Source organism: Brassica napus, chromosome C3, assembly GCF_020379485.1.
Source record: "Brassica napus cultivar Da-Ae chromosome C3, Da-Ae, whole genome shotgun sequence".
In the NCBI taxonomy this organism is placed as follows: Eukaryota; Viridiplantae; Streptophyta; class Magnoliopsida; order Brassicales; family Brassicaceae; genus Brassica; species Brassica napus.
Genome location: NC_063446.1, coordinates 9,744,756 through 9,764,550, shown reverse-complemented (window position 1 = coordinate 9,764,550; position 19,795 = coordinate 9,744,756). Strand labels below are relative to the sequence as shown.

General features: G+C 34.5%; 3 protein-coding genes across 3 annotated transcripts; 2 read left to right on the top strand and 1 right to left on the bottom strand.

Annotated features, from left to right (window-relative positions):
- Window positions 1-584: 584 nt before the first annotated feature.
- Window positions 585-12,561, top strand: LOC106387839 (protein trichome birefringence-like 40). The gene is made up of 5 exons (XM_013827763.3): window positions 585-942; window positions 1,388-1,559; window positions 11,539-11,714; window positions 11,835-11,993; window positions 12,136-12,561. Exons 1-5 carry the CDS (start codon window positions 644-646, stop codon window positions 12,425-12,427), a joined length of 1,098 nt encoding a protein of 365 aa, XP_013683217.2. The 5' UTR covers window positions 585-643; the 3' UTR covers window positions 12,428-12,561.
- On the top strand, window positions 12,540-16,883 carry LOC106443455 (phospholipase A1-IIbeta). Its single transcript, XM_013885014.3, has 3 exons — window positions 12,540-13,010; window positions 13,411-13,777; window positions 13,900-16,883. The coding sequence occupies exons 1-3, from the start codon at window positions 12,775-12,777 to the stop codon at window positions 14,539-14,541; spliced, it is 1,245 nt and encodes a 414-aa protein (XP_013740468.1). The 5' UTR covers window positions 12,540-12,774; the 3' UTR covers window positions 14,542-16,883.
- Window positions 16,884-17,426: 543 nt separating this feature from the next.
- On the bottom strand, window positions 17,427-19,379 carry LOC106383827. Its single transcript, XM_013823883.2, has 8 exons — window positions 19,292-19,379; window positions 19,071-19,167; window positions 18,867-18,991; window positions 18,685-18,770; window positions 18,213-18,406; window positions 17,984-18,107; window positions 17,669-17,872; window positions 17,427-17,579 (listed from the first exon to the last, which is right to left on the bottom strand). Exons 1-8 carry the CDS (start codon window positions 19,377-19,379, stop codon window positions 17,427-17,429), a joined length of 1,071 nt encoding a protein of 356 aa, XP_013679337.1.
- Window positions 19,380-19,795: the final 416 nt, after the last annotated feature.

Below are 19,795 nucleotides of genomic sequence, written 5' to 3'. Positions count from 1 at the left end.
GATTATTAAAATTAAAATTATAAGAGCATCTCTCTAAAGTTTTAAATTATTTGAGTAATTTGTTATGCATTAGTGTTTTTATATTGTTGGTGTTCTTATTTTTATTACAATTATTACGTGTTTCTTATCAATTATGGTGTTCTTATTTTTATTATTTTAATTTTTTTCTTATTTTTGACTATTTTATACTTGTTTAATTTTGCTAAAAACTATTTTATACTTGCTAAATATATATTACTTTTCAGGCGTTAGTGTTTACTATTATTCTATTTAGATTTATTATTTTAACTATAATTTAATTTTTGTTAAACTATCGTCTGAGAAAACGCGATTTGGTTTAATTCTGTTTGTCATATGTTGACTACCGGCTTTACAAAAAGTCTGGTTCAGCTTCTATTGGTTGGATTTAATTTCAAGCGACCTTTATTATATCTTAAGCCTAATGATTGTCTACGACTGAAATATATATTTTTATGTACACAAAATTAAACAAGAAATGTAAATAAGAAAATAATTGTAGAGATAAATACTTTTATTTTATCTATATAAAGCTTGAATGTTGTTCAAAAAAAAAAAAAATCTATATAAAGCTTGAGGCTTGAAGAATAAGTTGCTCATTCTTTCTTGGCGACAGCAAAAGAGAATGGGACTCTGCTTCCAACCCATCTTAGCTTCTCTGTTTCTCATACTCCTCTCTTCACTCCCTGAGCTATTAGCACAATCTCAACAACATTTTTTGGGACAAAACAACACAAGCTTATTGGGAGAAGAGAGATCATGCAATTGGTTTAGAGGCAAATGGGTCTATGATTCTTCATATCCTCTCTATAGTCCTTTTTCTTGTCCCTTCATCAACCCTGAATTCAATTGCCAGAAAACGGGTCGACCAGACACTAACTATCAACACTTCCGATGGCAACCTTTCTCATGTTCTCTTCCCAGGTACAGCAGTTTCACATGTGTTAAAAGGCTAGCTTTTGTGTTTGCTTTTAAAATATAAAACTTCTTTTTGTTTTGTTTTATAAAATACTTTTGCAATATGTAACAACAAACGTTTACTGGTGTTTCACAATTGACAAATTAACAAGTTTTGTTTAAGAGGCAAAGAGTATGTATTCATTTGAAAAGCATAAAAAAAACTCATGTTGCATAAGATAAGTCTATCATGTCCCAAAAAGTTTCTTATGTGAAATTAGTAGTAGCTACAAAATATGTGTATAGTGAAAATTTTGTATTGTTTTGACCAAGTATAGTGAAAATTGATATTACTGAAAACTATAATATCTTGTATTTGCCTAAGCAAAATGTATTTTCAAAGTTTATACGACACTAGTTTATCTTCGTGTGAGAAATTAACAAATACATTAGTAATCGAATGAATTTACAGATTCGATGGGGTGAACTTTATGAGGAGAATGAGAGGGAAGAAGATAATGATGGTTGGTGACTCACTGAGTCTCAACATGTTTGAATCGTTGGCATGTTTGATTCATGCATCTCTTCCTAATGCTAAGTACTCTCTTAGTCGAAGCCAGCCTCTCACTTCACTCACTTTCCAGGTTTTGATTTATTTATTCGTTTTCTTATTCTCTTATTTTGTTGCCTGTTTTTTTCTCTTATGTTTCCTATTCACATCTCAATAACTTCACTTTAAAGTAAACGTTTTATTGAGCTACTGAAGATTCTTTGATATTTTTGGTCATTCTTTCTTTGATTTACAGAAGATCCCCTTAGCTTTATCATGTACACCTAACCTAACACCACTAGAAAGTAGAACCCTACTTATATTATTAATTTGTAGGAAAATAGTTGTTGATATACCCTACAAGAAAACATGGGGACTCTGATGGCCGAAATCGCCGGAAATTCGTCGGAATAGACCGGTTCCGACGAATTTCCGACGAACCTGTCCGTCGGTATTGTTTTGTCGGAAAAAAAAAATTCGTCGGAATTTCGTCAGAACTTCCGACGACTTTCTGACGAATACCGAGAAACGTCATTCTGACGAACTTCCGACGATATTACGATGCGGACACACGAGACCAGAGTTAATCGGAAAAACTATGTACCGACGGAGAACGTTCCTCGGACAATTCCGACGTAGTGGATTCCTCGGTGTATTCCGACGAACTTTGGGCGTCGGAATATACCGACGGACAATGGTCGTCGGAATATACCGACGGATATTTGTTCGTCGGTATATTCCGACGAAAATTGGTTCGTCGGTACATTCCAACGGATATTTGTCCGTCGGTATATTCCGACGACCATTGTCCGTCGGTATATACCAATTTTAAAAACGAATTAATTTTGCATTTTTATATATTTTTTATATTAATAAATTAAAAAAAATCAGAAATTTAAAACTAATAATATTATATAATTTAAATTCATACAAACCGAAATAGAAAAAAAACATTCAGAAAGTTTAAAATTTATACAAACCGAAATAGAAAAAAAAACATTCCGAAAGTTTTAAAAAGCCGAAAAAAACTAAGATGTACTCGAAGACATCAAACGATCTAGCTTCTGCATTATCTCGGTGTTGAACTTCTTCTGGGATGCTAACTCAACAAGGATAGTGGCATTCTCCGAACGGATAGTGGCATTCTCCGAAAGGATAGTGGTGTTCTGCTCCTCCAATGCCCCAATCCGTTCATCTTTGTCATGTAGCTCCTCGAGAATCATGGGATCGGCATACGGAGCTTGCGAAGAAGATGCCGGATACGAAGAAGCACGGCGGGCCAACCCAACTAAACGGCCTCCTTTCCTTTTAGGAACCGCCTACAAAAATATTTAAAGTAAGTAAATAAGGACAAATTAGTAATCGACATTATAAAAAAAAATATTAATAAAAAAAATTACCTTTTCAACCATCTCATTTATTTGCAATAGAGACAAATTGGTTGAAGCTCCCGTAGAGTCGCCGTCATCAGAGAGAAGCTGAGATTGAGATACTATTTCAGCTTCCACCAAATCAACGACACCTTTGATCATGGGGTCCTGAATTTGACCAGTCGTCTTGTTAGTGTGAGCCACCTTAATGAGTTTGAGACGATCAACAGGATTACCGTCATTTGCTTCGATCTAAAAAACCGCCATTATTAGCCAAGGAATATATAAAATATTTATTTAAAAAATATAAAGATAAATAATAATAAAAAACTTACAAGTTCATCCTCCTTAGTAGACATAGAGCAAGCGCCGAGGTTGTGCACATACATACCTTTCCCGCCACGATCGCTCTTCCGGTTCTTGGAGTTCCTAGAAGACGTCTATGCAGTTTCTTCCTTCTCTCAATGAGCTATCAACTGCTCCCACACCGTCCCGTTGATGAACCGTGGCCTCTTGTTCTTCTGCCAAACTGTCTTCCACGCGTTTATCTGCTTTGTATAAGAGTCCATGGCTTTTTCGTTGAATTTCTTACGGACTGTTTCCTTAAGATCGGAGTGCCAGTTGAACTCTTGCTACAAAACAAACACAATTTAATAAGTAAATATATTAAAAAAAATGTAAAAACTTTTAAAATAATGAAGAGTTACTATACCGCAAACTGACGAAACCACAACTCTCGTTCGTCGGAAGGGATCACACTCCACTTTGGATATCCAAAACGGAGCATGGAGTACATCATCTGTTTGATGCTCCGGCTAATACCATTTTTCGACTTGGTGAACCTTTAAAAAAAATACAAGTTAGCAAGTTAATTAAAGGAAAAAAATATAACGGTACAAATAAAAAAAATACTAACCAAGTGCTATGACCTTGTCGTGGGTTGGGTTGGAGAACCGGGAGATGCTCTCGACCTGGTTGTTGAACCAATAGATGAACCGGCATGACCCCCGGATCCTGTTGAGCAGCAGCGTGAGGGGCAGCGGGAGCTGGAGCGGGAATATATGCGGGACCAAGTCATGAGACGATCCCGATGCACGGGAACTGCTCACCGAACTACGTCGAAGACGGGCTGCGGGGCGGGGTTCATCCTCGGCCCTAAAAAAAAAATTAATACATCAAACATATTTTCAAATCATTTCTATTTTTAATGTTTTCATTTATATATCTACAAAAGGTTTTATAAACGTTTTAAAAAAAACTATTAAACTTTTTATTATACATAGTTTATTACTAGAAACTTATAAAAAATAATAAAAAAATTTAAATTTTTTTATTATACATGATTTATATATATATATATATATGTATACACAATTATAAAAAATTTATAAATGAAGAAAAATGTTGTTAAATATTTATAATTTTTTTAAAACCGTTTTATTATACATAGTTTATTAGTGGAAACTTATAAAAAATTATAAAAAATTTTAAAATTTTTATTCTACATGATTTATATATATATATATATATATGTGTGTATACAAAATTATAAAAAAATTATAAATATAGAAAAGTGTTGTTAAATATTTTAAAAAAAATTTAAAAACGTTTTATTATATATATTTCATTACTGGAAACTTGAAAAACGTTTTTAAAAATCAAAAAAACGTTTTAAAAAATCAAAAAACGTTTTTAAAAATCAAAAAACGTTTTTAAAAATAAAAAAATGTTCCAAAAAAAACTAAAACAACAATCCAAACAACAATCCTAACTTATATATCCTAAACTATCAATCAAACAACCTAAAATCCAAGATCTAACTTCCAAAACCCTAAACAATTGAGATTAAAGAAGGTTTGGGATGATTCTTACATGATTTAGGGTTTGGGGGAGGAATCGCCGGTGTAGAGGGAGGAATCGCCGGTGTAGAGAGAGGAATTTAGAGAGGGAGAGAGGCGGAGATAACGAAGAAGGAAGAAGGAGGGTTATTATATCTGAAGATTCCGACGGACACGGGTTCGTCGGTATTCCGTCGGTATAATTAAAATATACCAAATGCCGATTCGCGAAAATTTTCAAGCGGTTTGGTTCTCCCGGGCAAATTTAATTTCCGACGGAATGTGCCCGTCAGTATATTCCGACGGAATGTGTCCGTCAGTATATTCCGACGGAATTCCGACGACATAGTGTTTAGGATGTTGATTTCAAGTTTCTAAATACAAAATCCAAATCTTTGATAATATATATAGTATTTGCATAAAGATTTAACAATAAAAATGTTTTATAAAACGATTTTACACAAACTTTTTTTGTAGTGTAAGCTTATATGAATATGATTATATAAGTATATAATGTTAAGATGAGATGTTATGAAAACAATGATATGCATACATAAATATTTTAATGAGTTGTTATATTTGAACGGTTGCGATCTAATACTATACTAAACACTTATTATGTGTTATTTTCATAGTTTTGGCATCTAAATTTATAGATTTTTATGATTGAAATTTTTTAGAAACACACGTCGTAGGTAATTCGTCGGAAAATACCGATGACATTCCGACGAACTTGTCCAGTTCGTCGGAATGTCGTCGGTATATTCCGACGAATTACCGACGACCTTTCCAAATTTCAATGAAACCCAATGTCGTCGCTATGTCGTCGGTATATTGCGAGGGATTTCCGACGGATCAATAAAAAAAAAAAAAAAAAAACTAATCAGAATCTTCTGAATCTTCATCAAACTCCCCAACCTCGGCTTCTGGCTCTGAATGCATGACAGCATCATGTCCAAACACAGTCAAATTCTCAACAAGTTGAACATTTTCCAAATCTTCAACTGCCTGGGCGTTGCTGGTAGACTCTGGTTGCAATGGTTCATCATCATCAGAAGTTCCATCCACTCATCCTCTTGGGTTGATTTGCGTTACAGTAACCCATGGATCGTCTCTGTACGTCACCCGAGGGTAACTGATGTAGCACACCTATACATATCAATTATACAAGTATTAGTAAAATATATAACATTAATTAATTATATTGGTAAAAAATTATGAATAGATTGGCATACCTGATCAGCTTGCGAACCAAGAATGAGGGGATCATAATATTGAAGTTTCCGCCGCGAATGAACTGATGTAACACCAAACGCATCAATCTTCACTCCTCTATCAGGGGTGGTGTCATACCAATCACAATAGAATACTACACAATGCAATCCAACCATTCCAGGAAATTGGATTTCCAATATTTCTTTTATGTTGCCGTAGTAGACATCGTCACCAGAGGAAGATGAAACACCAGCATCATATGTTGTCTTAGAATGACCTTTCCTTGTGAATGCATATCCTCGCGTACAAAATTTAGGATATGATTTGACCACATAGTTTGGTCCCTGCACAAATTCGCGTATCTAATCATCGAACACAAGACCTCTGACCAAACCATCATTCACCTATAAATTAAAAACATATATGATTGAAAAGTTAATTAGTTTATATATATTAAATTTAAACTAATCATTGGCATAGGGTAATATGATATATGACTCACATAACTACGAAGCCACGCAGCAAATCCGTTATCTCTAAGTTGTCGAAGCTCATCTTCTGTTGCATGCCTGTGAGTCATACGCAACTCCGCCATATATACACTATATACAAAAATATTATCAATATGAAATAAATTTATTGAATATTAATCTAACAATAAATGAATAAATATTTTTACCTCTCATATTGTAGAACATCTTCACAGTTGGTGAGCAAATATGTTTGCAAATGAGCGTGCTCAGTGTCCGTAAGTCTCCGCTTCGTGAATTTTCCACTAAGTCGTCCTATTTCCTTGAACATGCTTGGGACAGTAACATGATATGTTGCTCTCTCCCCTCTATCATCATGCCGAGCAGGTCTTCGGTGTTTTGTATGCACTTCTGGTGGAAAATAATTTTCAGCAAAGATTGCAGTTTCTTCATTGATCACCTGTGCCACTATAGATCCTTCCACCCTGCTTTGATTTTTGACCATCTTCTTCAGATGATGCATATAACGCTCAAAAATATACATCCATCTGTACTGCACAGGACCACCAAGTTCCAATTCTCTTGCGAGATGAATAGCAAGATGTTCCATTACATCAAAGAATGATGGAGGAAATATCTTCTCAAGGTTGCACATGCTGACTGGTGCGTTTGTCTTCAAATTATTAATACCCTCTTCAGTCACTACTCTGCTGCATAAGTCGCGGAAGAAAACACTAATCCCTACATAGATAAAAGACATAATTTTCGTAAGTATTAAGTTTTTATAAGCATAATTGTTAAATATAAAAATAAATTAAATTGTAAAAATATAATATACCTGCAATTGCTTCATGAACATTACGTGGCAATAATGCTGAAAAAGCAAACGGAAGGAGGCGCTGCATAATTACATGACAATCATGACTCTTCAACCAGTAAACTTTCCTTCGCTTCTATCAACGCAGTTCCCCAAATTTGATGCATATCCGTCAGGAAATTTCACTTTATCTGTAATCCAATCAAAGAACTCTTCTTTTCTAGCACCATCCAGCCGATAAATGGGAAAAGGGGCCGTACCGTTCTCATCAACGTGAAGTTCAGAACGATCACAAATATCGACTAAATCCAACCTTGACTTCAAATTATCCTTCGTTTTACCTTGGATGTTAAGGACTGTGTTCATCAGATTATCGAAGAAGTTCCTCTCAATATGCATGACATCTAAATTATGCCGCAATAGATGACTCTCCCAATATGGCAGATCCCAGAAAATACTCTTTTTGTGCCAGTTATGTAGCTCTCCAACCGCATTGACTCGAATGTTTTCATGTCCACCTACATCTGGCGTCCTTTCTGCATCAAAATACCTAAACTGCTTCAACAAATCTTTCCCACTAACTTCCTCAGGTGGACCATCAAACACCTGCTTGTTCTTCGTAAACGAAGTCTTACTCCTGCGGTATGGATGATCAGGTGGTAGAAATCGTCTGTGACAGTCAAACCAACACGTTTTCCTTCCGTTCTTTAGTTGGAAAGCATCTGTGTCATCTTGACAATATGGACATGATAGCTTCCCATGTGTTGTCCATCCAGATAACATACCATATGCTGGAAAGTCACTTATTGTCCACATAAGTACTGCCCGCATCTGAAAGTTTTCTTTGCACGAAACATCGTATGTCTCAAAACCATGCGCCCATAGTTGTTGCAACTCATATATCAGTGGTTGAAGAAACACATCTAGTGATCTTTTAGGATGATTTGGCCCGGGGACGAGAATTGAGAGAAACAAAAACTCTCGTCACATGCACAAGCTCGGCCGTAAGTTGTACGGTGTCACAATAACTGGCCATAGAGAATACTGTCTTCCATGCTTTCCAAATGGGCTGAAACCATCAATAGATAATCCAAGATAAACATTTCTTCTCTCTTCCGCAAATTCTGGATATGTTGACTGGAAATGTTTCCAAGCCTTCGCATCTGAAGGATGTCTAATCTCACCATTTGTGGAATGCTCTGCATGCCATCTCATTGCTTTTGATGTGCGCTCACACTGATACAACCTCTTCAATCTTTCCGTCAAAGGCAAATACCACATTCTTTTGAATGGGATCGGAACTCTTCCCCTCGTCTCCTGATAACGAGGTTTCCCACAAAATTTGCATACATTCTGTGTCTCATCCGCTCTCCAGTAGATCATGCAGTTGTCAATACATACATCTATCACTTCATACGGTAGTTGAAGACCTGCAACAAGTTTCTGAACCTCGTAGTATGAACCCGGTGCAAGGTTATCCTCAGGTAGAATACCTTTGACAAAATCAGTAATCGCATCCATACATTCTTCAGCCAAATTATAGTTTGTCTTAATACCCATTAATCTAGTTGCAGATGATAAGACTGAATGACCATCTCTACAATTTTGATACAAAGGTTGTTTTCCTGCATCCAACATGTCAAAAAATCTCCTAGATTCGGGATTTGGTTCTTCCCCTCTATAATGATCATGTACCATCTGCTCAGTACCTACACCATAATCTATATCCGTTCTAGATTCTTCTAACCTAATATCAGGCTGAAGTTCACTAACAGGCTGAGGTTCGCTAGTGCTACCATATTCATAACCAGTTTCTCCATGAAGGTACCAAACTTTATAATTACGTGAAAACCCTTTCATATACAAATGAGTCCAAACATCAAATTCTTTTATAACCTTATTATTATTGCAAGAAGAGCAGGGACATCTTAACATACCACTTTTTGCATCCGGTTGCTGTTGAACAAGCCTCATGAATTCTCCAATCCCTTGAACGTATTCTTCCGTAAGCAAATTGGTGTTCAGATCCAAATGAGGTTTATCCATCCACGAACGATAATAAACTTCTGAAGACATGATTTTCACGAAATTGTTATGACTAAAGAGAATGAAGAGAGAATGAAGTGTGAATGAGTTGAATGAGGAGGGGTTGTATTTATAGGAAATTGCTTACGGCTCTCCGACGACTTTCCGACGAAATTCCGACGGATGTAAAGCAGTCCGTCGGAATTCCGTCGGTATTGTCCAATCTCAAACGGCTATACAACGGTCATATATATTTGTCGGCAACGGTCACATGGTTCGTCGGAAATTCGTCGGAAAATTCCGACAGAATTCCGACGAATTTACTGTTAATCGGAATGTCGTCGGAAATTCGTCGGAATATACCGACGAACTTCCGACGACTACAACGGTTACATTTTTTATCGGAATGTCGTCGGAAAATTCCGACGACCCTTGTTTCGTCGGAATTCCGTCGGAAATGGCCGACGAAATTCCGATGACTTCAATTTTTTGGATTTGGTCGGAAATTGGTCGGTAATTCGTCACAAATGTCCGACGACGTTGACCTCCGTCGGAACCTCCGTCGAACATAAACATTTGTTACATTTCTAAGTGAATTAATTGATGACAACAATGCATAGTTAATTTTTTAATAAAATTCTTGACTAAAGTCAATTATAGAATGGGTTATTTTGAATTCTCTCATCTGATATTTTAGGGAGGAGGTGTTTTTTAATACTGTGCAGAATATCTTATAATTGATTATATTAATCTAAATTATTCATTAATTTTTAGGTTAAAAACTTAAAACTGTACTTTTATGGAAATGTTCATCGATTGATCTTAAAACATCAATTCAGTACCAACGAAACACATGTAAGTAGTAAACCATATACCAACTTGACTAAACTTTTCTACAATTGATATATATTCCCAAAAAATATTAACTATCAGACGTTGATAGTTTGTTTTGTAAGACCAAATTATTGGGATAATTATTAAAATTGTCCACAAATGATTCTAGTGATTAAACTCCAATATGAAACCTGTAAATATTAATTTTCTTGACATTCAGTTATTTCCAGTCGTGCATGATATATGAGATGTCAAATGAGATCAGTTACATAACATATTAGTTTCCTTTAAGTTTGGGATTCGACAGACACTTGTCATGTAATACTAAAAAAATGGAAATAAAGAGATTAATTAATGACTTTATTCTATATATGTATGAGTCATAACTGAGACATATTTTACATTGATGTTGAAAAAGAGTTCCTGCAATGTCACCATCTGTAATATATCTTCTCAAATTCTTATCTTTTATTTTTAAGCTATTGGTTGCTTAAGATAATCCTGTATAGTATCATTATTAATTATTGCAAATTGTAAGGATAATATATTTGTGGCCAAGACAAGTATAGGTTACGAGAATTGAAATATGGACCATTCTGACATAAGTCGTACGTAGTTATTAACCAATCTTTAAAGAAACATCTAATGGATGTAGAAACCAAACACAAACGACAGATTGTTTCATTAAGACACCATGCACAATATGATTTTGATAACCACTTTAGGTCAACGTCTTCTTTCTTCATTGTCGTTTTCTAATCACAGTGTATAATAAATTAGTAAGTGGGCCTTCACGAATTTAATTAATTACTTTTACGCAATTGTTTTTTGGGATCTCTCCATATACATATCTACACGACTACACAGTAGCTAACAGTGACAAGTCTGTCTCCGTTGGGTCTGACTTCGATCTTTAGCTTCTTCATTAGGTTTACGTGTCTCTCTCTCTCTCTTTTACTTCAAGAAAATATAAGAATATACATGTTTTTTTTTTTTTGGTCAACAGAATATACATGTTTAAAAGTAATATTTCAGTTTTACATAATTTGATTGGTATTTCTTCACTTTTCAGTATCAATGTTAGGATACAAATATGAAGTTACGTTCTGTTTTTTTTTCTACGAATGCCTCGCTCAAATATTTGAATATATACGTATTTGACATGCTCTTGCAAGGTAGAAAACCCATGATAGCAGTGATTGTTTGGCTACCTAATTTAAATAAACCTATATTTAATTTAAATGATGGTACAGAAAGAGTTAAGATAACATACGTCTACATATTGGTCTTTACAAAGAAAATATGTATACATGTGGTCAATTTGTTTAAACTAATAACGGTTACATAAATTTGATCTTTGACATAGTGACATCTTTTAACAAGTAGATAAAATTAAGTGTCCAAGAATTCCGTATCTTTTTAACATAAACCAAATAGCTTCATTTGATGTTACAATACTAACAGTCTTGTTTTATCGCTAACTGATTAAATGAAAAATGGGCAGGATTATGGAGTGACAATTCTTCTGTACAGAACACAGTTTCTAGTAGATGTGGTTCAAGAAAAGGCAGGACGAGTGCTTGTACTTGACTCCATCAAACAAGCCAATGCTTGGCTTGGCATGGACGTTCTGATTTTCAACTCATGGCACTGGTGGACTCACACTGACGGAATCCAGCCGTACGTTCACATTACTTAAGCCTTTAAAACCTCTCTCTTTCTTTCTCTTTTGACAATATTCTTCAAGTGTTTTATAAAATGCTTGTTATAATTAGTTAAATGTACAATAATGGTTGGTAGGTGGGATTATATGAGGGAAGGAAACACCTTGTACAAAGACATGAACAGGCTTGTGGCTTTTTACAAAGGACTAAACACATGGGCTCGATGGATTAACGGTAACATTAACCCTTCACGCACTCAAGTCTTCTTTCAAGGTGTTTCTCCTGTTCACTACGAGTAAGTTTTCTTTTCTCTCTCCCTCCGTCTAAAACTAACGGTACCTTACAGAGATGAGATTCAAAATAATATAAGTGTTTTGCAATGATAGCTGATGACTTTTAAAGCATAAATTCAAAATACTAACTGTGTTTCAAAACAGTGGAAGGCAGTGGAACGAACCATTGAAGTCGTGCAAGGGCCAAACTCAGCCGTTCATGGGACAAAGATATCCAGGAGGATTGCCCTTAGGTTGGGTTGTGGTGAATAAAGTGTTGAGCCGAATCAAGAAACCTGTCCGTCTTCTTGATCTCACAACTCTCTCGGAGTATCGCAAAGACGCACACCCAAGTCTCTACAATGGTATCGCAAAGGGTCTAGACTGTAGCCATTGGTGTCTCCCTGGTCTCCCTGACACTTGGAACTTACTTCTCTACGCATCTCTTACTTCATAGTTCTCGGTCTACATATTGATTTTTATACAATTGAATAAATAATTTGTGGAGTTCTTGTGATTGTGATTCAGATTTTTATCTTTAAATGTAATTAATATTTATACTAATTACATTTTGGGCTTAATTTCTGCACATATTTGTTATATTTATTAATTTCATATCGAACCTATTATAACGTGTGTAATATACACTTAAAAAACTTTAACATAAGGCAAAACTTATGTGAAGAGCATGTATTAAGGACCAAAACTTCACGCATTAACTATCCAAACATTTTGAAAATCCAACAAATTTTACAAGGCCACAAAGAGGAAGAGGAGGACGTTTGGATCAGAAGAAAAGTGAAAATGGTGGGAGATATTGCTAAGAGATGGAAGCAACTGAGCGGCGATAGCAAATGGAAAGACTTACTTGATCCTCTTGACTTGGATCTACGCCGTTACATCCTCCACTACGGCGACATGGCTGAGGTCGGATACGTTACCTTTAATAGTGACCGTCGGTCCAAATATGTAGGAGATAGCTGCTACACCAAGGAGGAGCTTTTTGCTCGTACCGGCTACCTCAAAGCCAACCCTTTCAGGTAACCGATATATATCTACTTATAATATGCAGGGTGGGCTCAATGGTTCCAGTTCCCTTGGGAAAAAATATTTCAGAGCCCTATAGTTAGTTTTTAATTTATATGTTTTGAGCTTTTTGACTCAAGCATCTGTAAAAAAATACATTTCTATTTGATATTTCAACTTAAAATTAATAATGTCATGTTTTAATATTGTCCAAATATATACCAAACATGCTAATGTAAAGAATCAAGACCCCTAATATTACTAGATTTGGAGTGGATCCCAGGACGGTCGCACTATACGCCCTTCCTGCTAAGTCGGCCCTGATTATATGATATGGTTTCGGTTTGAGAAATTTTGGTTTAGTTTTTATCCGCCCCCCCCATATAAAACATGTGAGGAAATGCTATCGTCCAGGTACGAGGTGACTAAGTACATATATGGAACATCGTCGATAAGGTTACCGGAATGTTTCTTAATCAACTCATTGTCAAGGGAAGCATGGAACAAAGATTCTAACTGGTTAGGTTACACTGCGGTGGCTACAGACGAAGGCAAGGAGTTGTTAGGGAGAAGAGACATTGTTGTAGCATGGCGAGGGACAATGCAGTTGTACGAATGGGCTAACGATTTTGATTTCCCACTTGAATTAGCTACCTCGGTTTTCCCTAGTACTGACCCGAATGATCCAAATGACCCTCCTCGCATTGCCAATGGTTGGCTGTCTCTTTACACAACCTCTAATACACACTCACGTTTTGACAAGACCAGTGCACAAGAACAGGTGTCTCTCGAAAACATTTTCCCTTACTAACTTCACATTCAGACTTTGGGATTGCTGTGACTGGTTGGTGTCTGAAAATATTACTTCTCGTCCCACTGGCTTGTTTTTTTTTTGATTTTTAGGTTCAAGGAGAGCTCAAAAGGTTACTAGAATTGTACAAACATGAAGAAGTTAGTATCACCTTTACAGGCCATAGCTTGGGCGCAGTTCTATCTATTTTATCAGCCACAGACTTTCTCCATAACGAATGGCCTAAGACCACAACAAGTCTTGGAGACAGGCTTTCTTGTGTCACGGTTTTTGCTTTCGGCAGTCCCCGCATCGGTGACCTTAACTTCAGAAGACTGGTCGAGTCTCTAAAAAAACTCAACATCTTGAGAATAACAAATGTCCCGGATCTCATTCCGCATTACCCGGTGTTCAGGTTCAGAGATGTAGGGGAGGAGCTTGAGATCAACACGTTGAAATCAGAGTATCTGAAACGGTCTCTAAACTTGGCGCATTTCCATAACCTAGAGGCTTACTTGCACGGCGTGGCGGGGACACAACACAACCAAGCGGAGTTCAAGCTTGAGATTAACCGTGATATCGCGCTGGTCAACAAGGAATTAGATGCTCTTCAAGATAAGTACTTAGTGCCTAGTCATTGGTGGGTTGTTGAGAACAGAGGTATGGTTCAAGCGGATGATGGGACATGGATTCTTAATGGAGATATGGCAAAGAATGATCAAGAAGAAAAAAAGGACGAATGCGAATTACTATGAATATATCTATAATACATGTTTAATTAACATTCACGAAATCCTTTTGAAGCAGTAAAAGAACAAGAAAATGTTACGTATTCTCAAACAAATAACATCTGAAGCACCAAATCGAGAGAAGTTGATTATTTATGTACATGGAAAAAGAGGAAGAAGAAGATCAACAAGGTATCGTGGATGTGAATCACTCCATAACATGAATTGGAGCTTTGATCAACCCTAATACGATCTCTACTAGTATAGTTACGCACAAGCAACAAGGACATGCATTGTGTGGGTGAATAAATTACAACCCCATAGAGTCGTATTTATAACCTTCAAAGTTTTGGTGGGTGTTTATGAGTTTATTGAGGAGATTCAAAAATCCATGTCTCCACAAACACAATGTTGTGCAGCACAGCCTGAGTTAGAACAGTAGGTTCTAACAATAAACAAGCTTGTGCTAGTGAGTATCGTTGTTGTAGACTTGTGGGTTATTGTACGTTTACTAATTGGATAAACAATCATGTTGCCCTGGAAGCAACGTAAGCAAGGCCTATTTTATATTTTCAGATGCATTCAATTTAAAGAATGGCAAGTATCAGGCAGGCCCATTTTCTGAAAGAACGATAATTTCCAATATGCTTTCCCAAGAGTGAAACATACCTTCAACAATTATGTCATAAAACCTTAAGATTTCTAACAAGCGTTTCATTGTCCGGTTTTAAAATGCTGGCATAACAAAACAAATACATAATATTATGGTTTTTGGTTTGAAACTAGAGAATAGACATTAGTGCTGTTTTTGGCTTCAAAATTTTCACAAACTAGATCTTAGTTGCATTAGTTTGTACAAAAGCCATTTTGATTTGAATAAAATTAACATTCTTTCAAAAAAAAAAATCTATAATATTATGTAAGTAAATTTTGTATGTGTCGTTTGTTAATTTTTCAGGAATTTATTAGACAAATATCTTCAACAAAATAAAATTATTAGGATTAACTGTTATTATTAATATTCATATTCTAAATTTTCTTGTTTAATAATCTTTAAAACAAGATTTTGACCCGCGCTTTAGCGCGGGGTAATATTTTGGTAAAAACTTTATATAATCGTATTTTTCTTTATTGAAAATAGGTCTAAGCATAATATCCGTAACCCAAAATCCGTACCGAACTTAAACCAAAAAAACCCGATCCACACCAAATACGAAATGTAAGAAATCCCAGAATTGGTCTTGTGGGATGGTACATCATATATCTGAACCCGAAGTGTTATTAGCCGAATCCGAACGGGCAACCCGAAAAAACAAAACAAAAACATAAAAAATCCAAAAAACGATATGAAAGTCCAAATTAATCACAAATATAAATACTTAAAACATAAATATATACTTCAAATATTCAGTTCTATATTTATTATGAAATTATATCATAAATTAGTATTTAAATTTTCAATAAGTACCTTAAATATCTAATTCTATATAAATAAGTTTATTTCTTATGTTTTGCTTTAAAATTTTGGAATTAACTTCGGATATATCCGAACTGAACTAATATAACCTGAATTGAAACAATATCTGGTTACTTTATGGATTTTATGATGTGATACAAATTAGAAGCAAAACCAGTGTCTTATATCCAAACTCGATCTGTACTTATAAATTTACCAGAATGAGACATAGGATGTGATATAAGTTTGAACCAAAATTTCAAATACCCAACCTGTACCCAAGGCCCGAGCCTAACATAAAGTATGTTTTATGTTATTTGACAAATATTGTTTATGTTTGTTGGAACAACCCGTAAAACTACGCTCATAAAAAAATATCAATAATAACATGTTCCACCATATCATTAAATATTAATAACTATTATTATTCATTTTATCATATATATATATATATATATCTAATTTTAATACTCTATCTATAAGAATTATATTATTATGTATTTGGTCTGAGTTTTAAATAATTTGTTTCTTGCATTTGAATTAAAGTAAAATTGTATATATGAGTTAGTAGGCATATATAATTCTTTTTATATTAATAAATAAAATATAATTGATTATCTACTTAAAAGTAGTGTTAATATAAATTGAATTCGTTGTTTAAAAAACAATAGATTAATTATTTCGTTCCTTAATTTTAGGTTAGGGTATACATATATTTAATGATAATTAAATTAGATATAAGTAAAAATAATAGTAAAGCTAGTTAAATGTAATTGTCCAACCTAGATTATTTGTAAGTAGATAAAAAAATAGAACCCTAAATTAGTAGATTAGATTCTAAAATAAATAGAACTTATAGTATTGTTTTGATTATGTGAATATTTTTTAAAAAAACTTTCATTATCGACACTTTTATATCTTGAAAAAGGTGAAAGTATCTTACTAACAAAGTATAGATAAATAATTTGTAAAGATGTTTCGTGATGTTATATTCCTTTATGATATAAGTACAATTTAGTGTATATAAATATTTTTAAACATATTAATCATTCTCCGTAAACATAAGATCATTAGTATATATAGTATATCAATAAAGTTTAGAAAATAGCTCCCGATCTTGCATATTCCTAGATAAACAAGTGCAGTTTTGTGAATAGAAATATCTTTTCTACATATATCAATTGTAGTTACTATATTTAATTAGTATACTAATAAACTTCAGCAGATATAGAGTAGTTACTAACAAAAATATTGGAAATAAAAATAAGTCCAAAAATTAAGGGATGTTACATTCATCTTTAGTGAGATGTGAATAGGTCCAAAAGTTAATGACAACATTTTTAAGTAGATAAAAATTAGGACTATGTTTTAATAGATTAGATATAGAAAAAAATCAAATTACTCCAGAACACTGCATCCATACCCACCGAACTTCATCACTTAGAACCATCCCAAACTAATCCTTTTTCGATTTCTCCACCTTGACAATCTTGGTGCACAGTTTCTTTGACGATGAGGACATGTCAGGTAGATCACCATCTTTGCGTTTGGAGAACGGGGTTGAACAACTTTCAAAAGTTGTTTGACTGTTTGGATCCGACTTAGAAACCTAAAATAATGAAAGTGCACACAAATTCCATGTTAAGAAATAAAATATATACAAATAAATATTATAAAATTGATATATAAGCCATTAACCTCGCCACCAGAGATCATGGAGGATTCTCTGCTGACAACAGAATGTGATTCTGCTTTGAGAAGTTTATCTCCAGACCAGATTTCAGAGACCACAAATATATCAGAACCGTTGGTCACGTTATCATTTTCCAAAGCAACTCCAAAACAGAAAGATTGGCCAACTAATTCTTTGATTGGTCCTGGCAAAACTTCTGGATCTTCAATCTGGGTTAAGTAAATAATAAGAACATAGTTAGTCAAAGAAACAAAGTTTAGCAGAAACAATAAGTATGATATGTAAATCATATAATAATGTTAAGCATGGTTCGGCAGTACCTCATCATATGACCCATCCCATAGCTCAACAGATTTGCAGCCGATTATGGCCTGAGCTTCAGTATCCAGCAACATTAACTTGCATGTACCTGAGTCGTCTTGCACAACAATATGCAGTTTGTATCTGTACAACATAAAAACTCACATATTAGATTTAGTTGATTTTCCCGTAAAATATTATTCACAAATACATTCACAGAAATGAAACTCAATCCATGGGTAAACTTACTTTGGAGACACATTTGTGACATTACAACGGCAACGTTTACAATACCATAAAGGTTTATCTGCAACTGTCAAATTTGTTGAATCATCCCTAACAATTTGCTTGGCACGTTTGTTACACCTGTCATGACCAAAATAGAACCAGCCCCAATCTGTATCTATTGTTTCAATAGAAACAATGATTTTGCAGCTTTCAATCTGTACAAACATAATTAGTTCAAGATTAAAATAGGTAACGTAAATGGTTTAAAAATATATAAATGTAGAAATAGTTATACCTTCATGGCCACCAATATTTCTGAGATTGATTTGACATCAACTTCTTTCCAGTCCACGCCTTGATTGCCTTACTGTTTGAATTTTGATTGAAAAGAGTAATTGCAGTATCATTTTGTGGCAACCTAAGTCAAAACAATATAATTATTGGTCACGACTCAATGTTTTTCATATAAATATAGAAACATAGACTTACTTACATGCTTTTGAAAGTCAATGACTTCAGGCAAATCCGGATTGATCAGAACCAAGGATGCATCAAATGCGTTGGTAATTTGAACTTCTCCTATAAAGAAGAAAACAAATAGTATTATTAAGAGTATTTGAGAAGATAAATTCAATCCTTGAGAGTTTCATTTTCATTTTAAATTATTTGTATTACCTTGATAAAATCCGATCTTTGCAAATCTTATAACCAAAATCATATTTGGGTCATTTGCTTCTTGAACATGAGATTCAATTTGTTCTGCATATTTTCCCCACAGACAACATGCAATAGGCTCACCCCTAATACAGTTAAGGTGTTGAAAAAACATAAATATAACATAAATTAAAGATAAGCTACAGTGTACAAAAAACAAATTACTTGGTGTCACGTAGACGAAATTCAACTTTTTTCCTGTCTTTTTGCTTAACTTGAACAGTTTGAACGTCTTTAAGGCTCTCAACTTGACCGATTACTTCTGCAATTAGTCACGAAAGGAAAAAAATGTTGGTACCTTATACTTAAAACATCATTGCAATGTAAAATATAGATTGTAAGATAAACTTAACCGATCAAAAAGTGTGATTTAATACTCCCATTACCAACATCTTCAAAACTTGCAAAAGAGAAGAACATATCATCGCAATGGAAATCTGAATCCTTAATCTTACTGTCGCCTATAATAGACATCTTGTAAGCCTGGTTGGTTGGTCGGTATTGACCAGTTGCATTTGAGAGCGAAAAGTTTGTAATTAAACGCCATACTCCCAAAGGCAAATCACGTTCAACACGAAACATGTGATCATTCTTGCATGAGCAATGAATCTTAGTACCCTAAAAATAAGAAAAAAACTGATGTCGTTAATCTTATATATTAAATAAAACGATATAGTACATTAGAAATAGAAAATTTTAGTCACCGTTTCATCTCCTAAGATCAGTTAGAGAACGACCACCATAACTGGTATGTTGTTTCCAAGAATGAAGCAACTTAACCTGGATACACCAACCAGTTTTGTATGGTTTGACATTCTTGACCAAGGTTACGCTCTTGTTTGAAGACATTTCGAAGTGGTTTAGTTGTGAAAAACAGTCGATACTTGTTC